The sequence below is a fragment of the Hemitrygon akajei genome, chromosome 1, assembly GCF_048418815.1.
Source record: "Hemitrygon akajei chromosome 1, sHemAka1.3, whole genome shotgun sequence".
Lineage (NCBI taxonomy): Eukaryota > Metazoa > Chordata > Chondrichthyes > Myliobatiformes > Dasyatidae > Hemitrygon > Hemitrygon akajei.
The window spans coordinates 212,620,706-212,636,119 of record NC_133124.1 but is presented as its reverse complement, the minus strand read 5'-3'; the positions used below and the strand labels follow the sequence as shown (position 1 = coordinate 212,636,119).

Genomic DNA, 15,414 nt, shown 5'->3' with positions numbered 1-15,414 from the left:
TCAGGGCTAACGACCCTGACTGGTCAAACAAAATCGTGACAGAAACAGCAATAAGGAATCCTACATCTGTGTGCAATGGTATTCCTGAGTCTCCACCTGGGACTTGCATGACTGACAGTGGTGAAAACCGAGCTGCTGACACAATAAAGGAAGCCCTGAATACCACCAGAGATGAAGGATCTTCATTGCTGCCCTAAACACTAGCACTGTAGCGGGCAATAGAGTCAAAGCATCCTCAACTAGCCTACCTCTTGCCTTTGTAAAGCAGCCTAGCATCCCCTCTCACCTCTCCTCTCAACCTCCAGCAAGGAGAAATCTACTATCATAAGCCATAGAATTAAGCCATTCGGCCCATCTTCTTCTTCATCTTGTAAAGTCTAACGGTGGTTGGCGGGCCAACATGAGGTGCTCTACCGCCACCTACTGAGTTGGAGTGTGGAGCAAAAAGACAGGAAGTATACCCATTGTTTCCTCCCTCAAATAAAATTCAAATAGTATCAAAAAGTCTAATGCTTTTCAGAAAGTCAAATATGCACTTATATATGTTACGATGACAGTGATATATTACCAAATTTTCCACGTTAAACTGTGCCTGTCCCAAAGGCCTCTATTTACAGAAGCAATTAGTTGTTTCATTTGCACCTCATAGGAAATGCATTCATTTATCCTGTCTTGACCATGTCTGCATGATTTTTTGCATTCATTAGGCATTTGCATTAATAAGCAGGTGTACAGGTGGATCTGATAAAGTGGCTACTAAGTTGAGCATTTGAATTGTCATGGCGTCAGAAAGCCATGAGCCAAGCACTGGTGATGAGATTAGTATTGATGGTCGGCAGGATTAACTTGGGTCAAAGGGCCTGTTTTGCCCCTGTTTGAACATCTGAAGGGGCTGTTCTTCAGGTTCCGGTTGCATGTCAGCCCCACGCTCTTGATATTTGGGCACCCAGTATGGAAGTGGCGGGGGGGGAGTCGCTCTGACAATCCGCTAATGGGTTTGCTTCGGTACCTGGCCAAGATGGCTATTCATGGGTCCAGGTGGAGGGAAGTCGAGAGCTCTGCTAGGGCCCTCTTCTGAGGAGACATTCTTGCCCGGGTAGCATCGGAGAGGGAACTTGCAGTCATGATGGGTACGGTGGGGGAGCGGTGAGCCCCCCAGGGAATTGACTGTTTTATAGACAGTAGTAATCATATTTTAATTTGAATTTGTTCACTGTTTTGTAAATATTTGTTGTACTTTGTGCATTTTTGTGGAAATAAACTTCTGTAGTTTTGTAAAAAAAAGGGACCTGTTTTCTGTGCTGGATATTCTCTGGTGAATATTGGTGAATGGCTGAAAGGAAAACTGGTCGTAGAGATTATTTGCAGGAAGAGGGGGATGGTTGAGGGAGATGGAGGACAAAAGACATTAATTGAAGAAGAATAGTTGAGGCAGGAAGAAATATTTGAAAGGATAGTAATTGGTATTGATTAGTAATAGTAAAGGCAATACATGCTGAATGATGAAATAGGCATATGGGATGCTTGTCTTCATGGGCTGAGGAACTGAGTATAGGAGTAGGGATATTATGTTACTGTTTTACAAATCAATGAATAGGTCACACTTGGAGTGATTTATGCAGATCTGCTCACCACACTTCAAAGTAAATGTTATTATCAAAGTACATATATGTCACTGTATATAACCAAGAGATTCATTTTCTTGTGGGCAGATTCATCAAGTCTATAGAATAATAACTATAACAGAATCAATGAAAGTCCACCCACCTAGGGCCATCAGCCAGACTGCAGAAGACAACAAACTGTGCAAATGAAAATATGAATAAATATCAATAAATATTGAAAACATGAGATAAAGAATCCTTGAAAGTGAGTCCATTTGTTGTGGGAACATTTCAATGATGGGGCAAGTGAAAATGAGTGAGTTATCCCCATTGGTTCAAGTGCCTGATGGGTGAGGGGTAGTAACTGTTCTTGAACCTGGTGGTGTGAGTCCAGAGGCTCCTGTATCTTCTTCCAGATGGCAGCAGTGAGAAGAGAGCATGTCCTGGATGCCGGGTGTCTCTGATGATGGATGCTGCTTTCCTGCAATAGCATTTTATGTAGATGTGCTCAATGATGGGGAGGGCTTTACCCATGATGGTCTGGGCCATATTGACTACTTTTTGTAGGATTTTCCATTCAAGAGCATTGGTGTTTCCATACCAGGCTGAAATGCAGCCAGTCAATATATTCTCCACTGCTATAGAAGTTTGTCAACGTTTTAGATGTCATACCAAATCTCTGCAAACTTCTAAGGAAGTAGAGGATATGATTAAGTGAAAGAGGGTGGAAAAAAGATTCACAAGGATGTTCAAACAGCACACACAAAATGCTGGTGGAACACAGCAGGCCAGGCAGCATCTATGAGGAGAAGCACTGTCGACGTTTCGGGCCGAAACCCTTCATCAGGAGCGAAGTAGACTCACAGACCTCTGTTGATACCCCTGTTCCCCCCCCCCCTTACCCCATCCCTATCTATAATTTTAGTCTGGTTCTCTTTCTCTCTCTTTTTCCCCCTCACTATAATCTCCCCCCCCCCCAGCCCTACCTTTCTTTCTCTTTTATTTCCCATAATTCTCCACCTTCCCCCTAGCCCATTTCCCTTCAGCCTATCACTTCCCAGCTGTCTATTTCATCCCTCCCCTCACTTCTTATCCCCCCTCGACCATCCCACGTTACTTCACTCCTGATGAAGGGTTTCGGCCCGAAACGTCGACAGTGCTTCTCCTCATAGATGCTGCCTGGCCTGCTGTGTTCCACCAGCATTTTGTGTGTGTTGTTTGAATTTCCAGCATCTGCAGATTTCCTCATGTTTGCTCTTTAAATTCACAAGGATGTTTGCTGGAAGGCCTGAGTTACAAGGAGAGTTGGGATAGCTGGGACCATTTTCCCTGCGGCAAAGAATGCCAAGGGTGATCTTATGCCCTCATAAGGTACAAATAGTCACAAGCTTTTTCCCAAGTTACTGAGTCTGATACTAGAGGGCATAGGTTTAAAAGAGGAAAGATTTAAAAGGGATCAAATAGACCAGTTTTTGACACAGGGTGTGGGGATCATGCATCTATTCTCTATCTGGATTGTATTCTGTGTTGCATGTTTATTAAAGTTCAAAGTAACATTTATTATTAGAGTACATACATGTCACCACATACAACCCTGAGATTCTTTTTCTGTGGGCATACCTAGCAAATCTCTATAAGAGTAACTGTAAATATCAGGAACTGTAAACTGTGCAAACTTTGAACTTGGGTGTGCTTGAGTTTCATCACTTCAAGATTGTATGTTTGCTAATTGCTAATAAAGGTTTGAATAAAGGAGTCATTGGAACTGGGGGCACATCATGCAAGTGTAACCAATTCATCGGGTGGCAGGCAATTGTCTTGGTTTAGTTTTACTTCTACACCATGGGAGCTAGATATATGCTATAAGCTACCAGAAGAAGTAGAGGCAGCAACAATTAATTTAACGGAAAGAGTGAGCAGTTTTAAGTTCCTGGGTGTCAACATCTCTAAGCTCCTGTCCTAGGCCCAAAACATTGATGCAATCAAGAAGAAAGAACGCCAGCAGTTCTACTTTGTTGGAAGTTTGAAGAGATTTGAAATGTTATCAAAGACACTTGCAAAATTCTATAGCTGTATGATGGAGAAAATTCTGACTGGTTACGTCACAGCCTGGCATTATCATCATTATGTGCTGTGTCATATGACATTTGGCAATCATGGTCATCGAACATTATTGTTTTTGGCAATTCTTTCTACAAAAGAGGTTTGCCATTGCCTTCTTCTGGGCAGTGTCTTTAGATGATCCCATCAATTCTGATCAGAGATTGTCTGCCTGGTGTCAGTGGTCGCATAACCAGGACTTGTGATATGCACCAACTGCTCATACGACCATCCATCACCTGCTCCCAAGGCTTCACATGACCCTGATCATGGGGGGAGGGGGGTGGGAAGCTAAGCAGGTACTGCACCTTGATTACATCCTGGCCTGCAGGCTAGCAGAGGGAAAGAGTGCCTTAAACCTCCTTTGGTAGAGACGTATCTCCACTCTGCCAGCCCACAGCCTCATATAGAGAGGTTCCAACACACAGGATCATACAAGACAGAGAGTTGTAGACTCAACTAAATCCAACATGGCTCATCCCCGCTCACCATAGATGACATCTTGAAGAAGTGGTGCCTCAAGAAGTCAGTGTCTGTCAGCAAAGACCCTCACCGTTCAGTGATGCTTTTGTTGCCATCATGGAGGAGGTACAGGAGCCTGAAGACACCCACTCCGTAATTCAGGAACAGCTTCTCCTGCACTGTCATTACCTTTCTGAGTGGTCCACGTTACTCTTTTTTTTGCACTATTTATTTACTTTGTAATTTATAGTAATTTTGTCTAGCACTATTCTGCTGCCGCTAAACAACATATTTCACATCATATAAGACAGTGATAATAAACTGAATTCTGATTCTGGAACTTTTAAAAAACAATTGGGCAGGTACATAAATAGGAAAGGTTTAGACCAGGGGTTCCCTAGCTTTTTTATGTAATGCCCTTATCATTAACCGAGGGGTCCCTATACCCTAGTTTGGGATGTGAGCCAAAAACTGGCAAGTATAAACTAGACTAGAATATAAAAGCACGAATGCAATATTGAGGCTTTATAAAGCAGTGGCGAGGCTTCACTGGAGGATTGTGAACAGTTTTGGGCCCCTTAATCTAAGAAAAGATGTGCTTACATTGTAGAGGGTTCAAAGGAGGTTCATGAGAATGATAAACACGAGGAAATCTGCAGATGCTGGAAATTCAAACAACACACACAAAATGCTGGTGGAACGCAGCAGGCCGGGCATCTATAGGGAGAAGCACTGTCGACATTTCAGGCCGAGACCCTTCCTTCCTTCTGATGAAGGGTCTCGGCCCGAAACATTGACAGTGCTTCTCCCTATAGATGCTGCCTGGCCTGCTGCGTTCCACCAGCATTTTGTGTGTGTTGCTTCATGAGAATGATTCTGTGATTGAAAGGCTTATCATATAAGGAGCATTTGATGGCTCTGGGCCTGTACTCACTGGTGTAAGGACCTATCACCACCCCCCCCCCCCCCTCAAGCTCTGAGCGCTCAATGTGCAGACGAACCCTACCTGTCTGGGAGCACTCATGGTGGAGACGATCCCCCCAGCTGCAAATGCCCATGGTGGAGATGAAGCCCCTAGCTGGGAGCACTCATTGTGGCGACAGACCCACCCACCCACCCCTCTCCAGCTGGGAGCACCCATGGTGGTGACGGACTCTCCTAGCTGGGAGCACTCATGGTGAAGAAGGATCCCCTTGTCTGGGAGAACTCATGGTAGAGATGGACCCACCTGTCTGGGAGCACCCATGGTGGTGAGGGACCACCCCCCCCCAAGCTTAGCTGGGAACGCTCATGGTGGTGACAACACCCTCCCCCCCACCCACCGCTGGGAGCACCCATGGTGGAGATGAACTACTAGTTGGGAGGGAGCATCCATGGTGGTGACAGACCCTCCCCCCACCAGCTGGGAGGGAGCATCCATGGTGGTGACAGACCCTCCCCCCACCGGCTGGGAGCACCCATGGTGGTGACGGACTCCCCCTGTCCGGGAGCACTCATGGTGGTAAAGACCCCACTGTCTGGGAGCACTCGTGGTGATTACGGACACCCCCCCCCCCCCCCGTCTGGGAGCACTCATGGTGGAGATGGACCCCGTCTGGGAGCACTCCATGGTGAAGATGGGCCCCCCTGTCTGGGAGCACCAGTGGTGGAGATGGACCCCCCCATCTGGGAGCACTCCATGGTGGACACAGACCCCCCTGGCTGGGAGCACTCCATGGTGGACACAGACCCCCCTGGCTGGGAGCACCTGTGGTGATTACAGACCCCCCTGTCTGGGAGCACTCATGGTGGAGACAGACCCCCCCTGGCTGGGAGCACTTATGGTGGTAAAGACTCCACTGTCTGGGAGCACTCGTGGTGATTACGGACCCCCCTGTCTGGGAGCACTCGTGGTGATTACGGACCCCAGTCTGGGAGCACTCATGGTGGAGATGCCCCCCCCCCCCCTCCGTCTGGGAGCACTAGTGGTGGAGATGGACCCCTCCCCCCTGTCTGGGAGCACTAGTGGTGGAGATGGACCCCCACCCGTCTGGGAGCACTTGTGGTAGGGAAGAACCCCTAGCTGGGAACACTCGTGATGGTGACAGGCCAGCTGGCGAGCACAGAGCTGCATCAATGACAGTCGGAAGCCCCACGGACCGCCCCATAAAACCCGCCAGCTCCTTTTTTTTTTATCTCGCTTTCGTTTCCGCTACGGAAGTATACAGCGCTGCCGCTGCCGCCGCGCCGAGTCCGGCGTGCCCAGGTGAGGAGCCGCGTTGGGATCGCGTCTGGAGCGATGGGCGGCCGCTGCCGGCTGCACTGCACGGGCGCCGACGCCGCGTACTATGTCCTCAAGCTGACGCTCGGGGTCTCGGCCACTCTCTTCTCGGTGAGTGGCGAAATAAAAATCGGCTGTCAGAAACTCGGCTTTAAAGGTGGAAGGCTGACTCACTGAAGGTGCTTTGATTTGGGTGGGATCTTCCCGCGTCGCGGAAGGCCACAGGTTCTTCTTTATCCTTTAGAAGTTTTATTCCTATGCTTTTGACCTGGGAAGCCTCAGTTTTTGCTTCATTGGCCTTTTTTTTTGCTGTGGATATTTTGGTCTTTTGTTCAATTCCCCCTTACAAGGGAAGTCCCTGAAGAGGGGTTTTAATAGATTTTCACAGACATAAAACTTTTTAACTCCCTCAGGTATAGGTTTGTTTCGCGGTTAGTAATTTATAAAAAATATTTGTAATTTTTTATAAATGCAATTTATCAAACTGTTCAATATTATAAAATATTAAGATTAATGTCTATTTTAATTAAAAGTTCTCGACGTACTGCCAGTAATGTTTGAGAGGCTTTTAGATAGAGACATAGATATGCATGTATGGAAGGATATGGGTCATATAGACAATAGACGGTAGGTGCAGGAGCAGGCCATTCGGCCCTTCTAGCCAGCACCGCCATTCACTGTGATCATGGCTATATAAGCAGAAAAGATTTTTAGTATGGTGTTCAGCACAGACATTGTGGGCCGAATGTCCTTTTCATATGCTCTACTGTTCCACTTTCAATATTATGTGCTTCAGCTGGAGATAACCCAGTCTGGTCAAATCTAAGAGTAACACACTGACTGGGGCATAGTGGTTAGCATAACACTTTACAGTACAGGTGGCCCTGGTTCAATTCCCGCTGCTGTCTGTAAGGAGTTTGTATGTTCACCTGATGACCTAATGGGTTTCCTCCTGGAGCTCTGGTTACCTCCCACAGTTCAAAGACCTTCCAGTGGGTAAGGTAATTGGTCATTGTGAATTGTCCTGTGATTAGGCTGGGTTTAAGTCGGGGAATTGCTGGGTGCATGGCTCGAAGGGCCAGTTTTGAGCCGTATCTCAATGAATAAATAGAATCAAACAGCATCTGTGTGGAGAGGTTGACATTTCATCAGACCTGATGAGGAATCTCCCCACCCAAAACCTCAACTGTTTGCCAGACCTGCTGCTGTTCCTCCAGAATTGTGTGTGTATTACACAATTCTGCAGGAACACCAGCAGGTCCAGCAATTGCAGTCTTTTGTGTTTCTGGCTGAGTCTTCAGTGGGATCTGATTCAGTGTGGGCCTCTGCCTCCTTTAACATTCTTGTTTCTTGAGAACAGAATAGCATTTGGTTAAATTGACTGTTTTATTTGTTTAAAGGTCAAGCATGCACTTACTGTAAGTTTAATTATAAATACAGCATACAATCTGCCGAAGGAGCTCAGTGGACTGAGCAGTATCTGTGGATGGGAAGGAATTTTTGCCATTTTGAGTTGAAACCAATATCTATTTTCACTGTCTCTTGTGCCCTCTAGTTGTATGTGCATCTTGTCTATACTGGTCCAGTCAGTCGCAAGTCATCTCGTTGTCCTGTTCTTTCCCATTTCCTGAGCTCCCATAGCCTGGACTAGACTATAAAAGCAATGGTGTAATGTTGAGACTTTATAAAACGCTGGCGAGGCCTCACTTGGAGTGTTGTGGGCTGTTTTGGGCCCCTTATCATAGAAGGTACATTCTGAAACAGGAGAGGGTTCAAAGGAGGTTCACAAAAATGATTCCAGGATTCAGTGGCTTGTCATATGAAGAGCATTTGATGGTTCTGGGCCTGTACTCACTAAAATTTAGAAGAATGAGGGGTGACCTAATCGTAATGTATCGAATGGTGAAAGACCTTGATGGAGTGGATAAGGAGAGGGTATTTCCTATGGTAGCAGAGTCTAAGACCAGATGACGCAGCCTCAGAACAGAGGGCATCCTTTTGGAACAGAGATGAGGAGGCATTCCTTTAGCCAGTGTGTGTCGACTGTGTAGTTCATTGCCATGGGCAGCTATGGAGGCCAAGTCTTAATGTATATTTAAGGCAGAGGTTGATGAATTCTTGATTGGTCAGGGCATCAAGGGATATGGGGAGGAGGCACGAGATTGGGGCTGAAAAGGAAAATGGATCAGCACAATGAAATGGTGGAGCATGCTCGATGGGCCAAATATCTTAATTCTGCTCTGAGAACTTCTAGTCTTTCTTATTGACTCTGTATCCTCTTGTAAATCCATTATCAGAACATCTGCTAACCAATTGTTTGGAAATCCCAAAGGCTTGGCCCATGGCTCACCAGGTATTGTTTACCATGTTCCTTTTCGTTCAACTTGGTCACTGCACTACAGCATCACTATTAAAAGTGAATTTTAAGAAAGTTGGGGTATTAATAGGAATAACATATTCTCTCTGTGACCATATGGTGTTGTGGTTTCCTCCGATATCTTCACAGAATGTTTCAACATTATGAGAGGTGTAGATAGAATAAGACCACAAGACCGTAAGATGGAGGAGCAGAATCAGGCCATTTGGCCCATTGAATCTGCTTCGCCATTTCATCGTGACTGATCCAATTTTCCTCTCAGCCCCAATCCTCTGCCTTCTATTATCCCTTCATGCCCTGACCAATCAAGAATCTGTCAACCTCTGCCTCGGATACATCTGATGACTTGGCCTCCACAGCAACCCGTGGCAACAAATTCCACATATTCACCACTCTCTGGCTGAAGAAATTCCTTATCTCCATTCTAAATGGGCATTCTTCTATTCTGAGGCTATGTCCTCTGGTCCTAGACTCCCCACCATAGGAGAAATTCTCTGCACTTCAGAAGCAGATTTAATATGACAGGCGTACATGATGTAATTTGTTAACTTTCACTGTCTCTAGGCCTTTCAACATTCGATAAGTTTCAATGGGTTTCCACCCCTTATTTTTATGAATTCTTGTGAGTACTGGCCCAGAATCATCAAACACTCCTTATATGATAAGCCTTTCAATCGCAGAATCATTTTTGTGAACTTCCTTTGAACCCTCTCCAGTGTCTGCACATCCCTTCTTAGATGGGGGGCCCCAAGACTGCTCACAATACTTGAAGTGAGGCCTCACCTGTGCTCTATAGAGCTTCAACATTACATCCTTGCCATTATTGACAGCTGATATCTTTTTCCCAAGATTTAAAATGTCGAATAGTACGTACATTTAAGATGAGAGGTACAAGTTTAAAGGAGTGGTAGGCATCTGGAATGCACTGCCAGGGGTGGTGATGAAGGCAGATATGATGAAGATTTTTAAAAGGCTCTTAGAAGAGCACGTGAATGTGCTGGGAATAGAGGTATGCGAATTTTGGGTAGCCATAAAGGATTAATTTAGTTAAAAATGCTACATCTACCAGTTCATTTCCTCCCCTCACTTCCATTCAGAGCCCCAAACAGCCCTTCCAGGTGAAGCAACACTTCGCCTGCAAATCTGTTGTGGTTGTCCACTGTGTCCGGTGCACCCGATGCGGCTCTCTCTGCTTGGGTGAGGCCCGACGCAAATTGGGAGACTGCTTTGCTGAGCATCTCTGCTTCATCCGCCTGAAGCAGAATGCCCCGGTGGTCTTTGAATCTGAAGTTCATTCCACTGAGTTGAAGAAAGCAGCACATTGAATACCCACTCAATGGCCACGTCATTAGGTACACTGGGTGTACGTTCGTGGTCATCTGCTGCTGTAGCTCATTCACTTCAAGGCTCATCGTGTTGTGCATTCAGAGATGCTCTTCTGCACACCACTGTTGTTCAACGTGGTTGGTTGAGTTACCAGTGCCTTGCCGTCAGCTTGAACCACTACAGCAATTCTCCTCTAGCCTCTCTCATTCACAAGGGGCCTCTCAATGGATGGCTTTCATTTCTCACACCATTCTCCGTAAAGTCTAGAGACTGTTATGCATGAAAATCCCAGGAAATCAGCAGTTTCTAAGATACTCAAACCACCCAGTCTGGAACCAACAATCGTTCCACAAGCAAAGTCATTTAGATCACATTTCCTCCATATTCTGGTGTTTGATTTGAGCAGCAAGTGAATCATTTCATTATGTCTGCATGCTTTTATGCAATGAGTTGCTGCTACATGATTGGCTGACTAGATATTTGCATTAATAAGTAGGCGTACGGGTGTAGCTAATAAAGTGGCTACTGCTTGAATGATCGCATCAGTCTGTTGAACTTTCCCTTTGAAGTTCATTCTATTCAATTTAAGAAAACAGCGCATTGAAATGAGTACATAATTCACTTAGTGACATAGATTGGGGCTAGATTTCTAGACAATTCTCACTTTACTCAATCAAAGCCATTCAGAACTTTGAAAAAAAAACTCTTAAGTTTTCAGTAGAAAGCAGCAAGGTTGAGTGAGCTGAAATTATCTTAACTAGTCGACAATTGTGATTTTTGGATTCATTTTTTGAATCATTCATGGCTTGTCTCAAAGCTGTATCTCAATAAGTAAATAAAATGTACTAAAGATGTAAACAGTACAATGGAGAAGAACCATGGCAAATAAAATTTGGTGGTGGGATGTGGGGGGTGGGGAAGGAGGGGTAGTTTACGAGTGAGAATGATTTGAAGTGTGCTTCCCATTTCCACCTCACACCCCACGGATATTTAATAGGAGTTGGGGCCTAGAGGGATATGGGCCAAATGTATGAAATTGTGTGGACAACAGGGCCAGCACAGACTGGCTGGGGTCAGGGGCCTGCATCCAAGCAACATTCACAAGAGATTCTGCAGGTGCTGGAAATCCAAAGTAATGCACACAAAACGCTGGAGGAACTCAGCAAGTTCGGAGAAGATGGTGCCAGTGAGTGATGAGACCAAAGGTGACATTCTTTTGACGGTTCACAAAACTACTTCTTTCACTTCTTTTTCTTTCAAATGTGCTTTTGCAACTGTTGGAGCCTGTGATCTACATTTTGGTGGTGTGTTTCTGGGCCGATGGAGCAATCTGGCGCTTTGCTGTCTCTGAGGGTGTTCCATGAGGTCAAGAAGAAGGGCGTGAAACCAAGATCGACTCCTTTTCTTGCTGATCTCACAGATTAATATGCTGAGGAAGTCTGAAATCATTGAGTTGTTCTCCGATCTCCTTGTATAGTGACGAAATGTTTACAAGTAAATTGCCAAGTTCAGAGAACAACTTGGCCCGACCATCAACCACCCGAGCTATGCATTTTTTTTGAATTATTTCCAAGACTGAAATCATCGCAGCGAGTGCGGAAGATGAGCGGGTGTTCAGCGCTGTTTACCACTCCCGCACGCTGCTGGAGGAAGGTCCCTGCATTGAATGGTTTTTCTCTCCTTTGATGCTGTCGAAGGATGCTGCAGACTTCTGAGTCTTGGGCAGAGTTTAGTCGAGACGTGGTTTGGGGATTGGGCTCTGTAGTTCATGTGATGATGTTTCTCTGGTTTCTGTTTGTTCCGTTTTTTTGTTCCTATTTTGGGTGATTTAGAATTGGGGCAGTCTGCAGATAACAAACGCTGAGCTGAACTGAAAATGTCTAGACTCTTTAAATTTTGTATTTTATATTCTGTGTTTTTCACTATGTTTTTGTTGTAATGGCACAAATTATTTTTTGCACATGTTGCGGGGGTCATATTTTTCTTTGAAAGGGTTTCAAGGTTTCCTTTGTTTTGTGGCTAGCTGTGAGGTTGTATGCTGCATGCATACTTTGATAATAAATGTACTTTAAGTCTTTGTGGTCAGAGAGCATCTATGGAAATGAATAAAAATCGATGTTTCAGGCTGAGTTGCTTCATCAGAATGGAGAATTTGGGTCAAAGAGCCTGTTTGACCATATTGCTCTATGACTATAAATCCTCAATGTAATTAATACATTATCTGAAGAGCATAGGACAAACAAGTGTAAAGAAAATTTAGAAGGAATTTGCCAGAACTTGTGGAGCTGAGTTATATGGAAAGGTTCCTGGAGCACTAGGGAGATTTGGTAGAGGTATATAAGATTATGAAGGGTACAGATAGGGGTAAATGTAAGCAGTCTTTTTGCACTGAATTTGGGTGAGACTAGAGCTAGAGGTCATGGGTTAAGGGTGAAATGTTTCAGGGTAACCTGAGGGGAAACTTCACTCAGAGGGTGATGAGAGTTTGGAAGGAGCTGCCAGACAAAATGGTGGATGTGGTTTGATTTCAACATTTAATAGTAATTTGGATAGGTGCAAGGATGGGAGGGGCAGGAAGAGCTATAGTCCAGGTGCTAGTCAATGGGACTAGGCAGATTAATAGTTCAGCATTGACTAGATGGGCTGAAAGGCCTGTTTCTGTTCTGTAGTGTTCTATGATTCCATGGCTCTAAGTGAATCACAAGATTTGGTTAGGTTTATAGGAAAGAGAACATTGAGCATAAAATTATCAATAAACACAAGAAAATCTGCCAATGCTAGAAATCTAAAACAACATGCATAAAATGCTGGAGGGACTCAGCATGTCAGGCAGCATCTATGTTGATTCTTTTCCATGGATGCTGCCTGACATGCTGAGTCCCTCCATCATTTTGTGTGTGTTGCAAAGAATTATCAACATTGTTTTCCGTGTATCCAAGGCTCTGAAGTTGTTTTTTGAAACCATGATCTTGCGAAATGGAGGTGCGATTAGTTCTGACATTAGCAGTGGGCTGCATTGACTTCCTGAGCAGGCCTCTGAGAGACCATAAATTATGCTCAGAAGGCAGAGGGTGTTAGTGGATGGAATGTATACTGTCCGGAGTCTGTGAGCAATGGTGTTCCACAACGCTGGCCCACAGGGTGTTAGACTGGCTGTGACTTGTCTGCACCTATTTGCTTTGTAACCAATAAGCACAGTGTTACTTGCATGGAATTATGTCAATACTTCACCCCCCCCCCCCCCTGTCGCCTCCCTCTGGACCCCAGCTGTTTGTAATTTTCATAAATGACTTAGATGAGGAAGTAAAAGATGGGTTAACAAGTTTGCAGATAACATGAAGGTTGGTGGTATGGTGGCTAGTGTAGAAAATCATAGAGTGTATTAGTGGAGAATCAAGCAATGTTTTAGCAGGAGCTGCCTTTGTTTCTCTTTTTGTAATTCCACCCAGCAGGAGGCAAAATCAATTATCAAATTCAATTACGCAATGTTTAGTAATACAAAATCCTTTTGCTAAATACCTACCTCAGTCCCTCTGGTGTGTTGGATATCAAAATGCATGTTATAGATATAGCTGAAGTTATAACCAGCTGGGAAACTCACAGTCTTGTTTGCTGAAGTCATAGAGTTATATAGCACAGAAACAGATCCTTCAACCCAATTGGGTCATGCTGACCAAAAGTTGATCTACGGTAGTCCCATTGCCCTCTTTGAGGCTATCTCCTTCTAGATCTTTCTTATCTATGGATCTGTCCAAATGGCTTTTTAAAGTTGTTATTGTATCTGCCTTAACCGCTTCCTCTGGTAACTCATTCTGTACGTATCACTGCCTATAAAATAAAGGTTACCCCTCAAGTTCCTATTAAACACTTTTCCTCTCACCGTAAACCTTTCCCCTCTCACCTCTAAGTATTCCCGCCGCTGCCGCTATGGAGTTTGTACGTTCTCCCCATGACTGTGTGGGTTTCCTCTGGGTGTGCTGGTCTTCTCCCATTTAGGTTAATTGGTCATTGTAAATCGTCCTGTGACTGGGCTCAGGAGGATTGCTGGGCAACATGGCTCGAAGGGCTGGATGGGCCAATTCCATGCTGTATTTCAATAAATAAATAAATTCTAGATTCTAGTTTAGACCCTGGGAAAAAGGACTGTGGCCGTTCACCTTATCCGTGCCCCTCCTGATTCACCATCACTGAAGTGGTTCTTTTCTGCTCCTGTAATCCCTTTCTGAGTAGTGGATTCATTAGTCATCCAGCACAAAAAACATGTGCCGCACCATATCCATGCCAACATTTTTGCTCATCTGTGCTAATACTGTTTGCCCATGTTAGGTCTGTGCTCTTCTAGGCCTGGCCTTTTTAAGTATCTATCTAATTATGTCTTAGATGTAGCGCTTGTGTCTGATTCCACTGCATTCCAGATGTCAATCACTCTCTGCATAAAGAAGTTGTCCGTCAGAACCCGTGTCAATCTATTTCCCCCTCCTCCTCTCGGCCAAGAGAGTAGTCTTACTGGTAACCATATTACGGATTCTCTTATGTTTATACACCTTCATTAAATTTCTTTGTAGTGCTGTCTGTTGAAGAAAAGCAGGTCCACAAACAGATATTTTAATTCGTTCCATATTTTGGCATCCTTCCATTTATTTTCTGTGCGATTCATGAAAAGAGAAAGTGAAGCTAGCGAGGTGTTGTGCAGAGTTGTAGGAGCACTCCTCCCTCTAAGCTCTGGAGTTGTGTAGTCACACAGTGACTGAAAAGCTCCCACACACATTGCCTTTGTTGCCACGCAGCTGAAATGTTCTTTTATGTAATGTTAATATCATTTTAAAATTACGCTAATATCATTTGAAATCTATGTTAATATAATTGTGAATTATCCAGTAATTGTGTGTTAATGAATATAATCCTTAAGCTTTCTAAATAATAAACAGACCACAAACTTTATTTTGAAACATTTTAGAGCTTTAATGTATTTGTATTGTCAGTGTTTCAAGTTACAACACTATTACAAATTGTAACAATAAACACAGAATGGAACTCAGTAGCTCATTGTTAATAAGCTGCTGGCCAGCTGAATGCTGGTGCATATTACCAAAAAATAAGTACCATGCAGTTTTCAGGCTGTGTTTATAAAAAAAAAAAAATAATTCTGACTCAGAGGAATGGTTTGTCTGCTGTTTTTTTAAAAAAAATAGAGGGAATGTTCTAAAAATCCCATTGTGATCCATCACCAAATAGAACCTCATTTGCTTGGCACTGAATATTAATGCATGGAACAAATGAATGAC

At 44.4% G+C, this 15,414-nt stretch overlaps 1 protein-coding gene across 4 annotated transcripts in view; it reads left to right on the top strand.

Moving 5' to 3' along the window:
• Positions 1-6,241: 6,241 nt before the first annotated feature.
• The window catches only part of LOC140735263 (tetraspanin-15-like), a 240,030-nt gene continuing 230,857 nt past the window's right edge, over positions 6,242-15,414 (top strand). The window contains exon 1 of one of the 4 annotated variants that reach the window (XM_073060138.1): positions 6,242-6,537. In XM_073060138.1, the coding sequence (XP_072916239.1) occupies positions 6,445-6,537 (93 nt within the window). In that variant the 5' untranslated portion in view covers positions 6,242-6,444. The remainder of the gene's footprint in view (positions 6,538-15,414) is intronic. The other 3 variants (XM_073060147.1, XM_073060128.1, XM_073060120.1) reach the window with 3 other exon arrangements.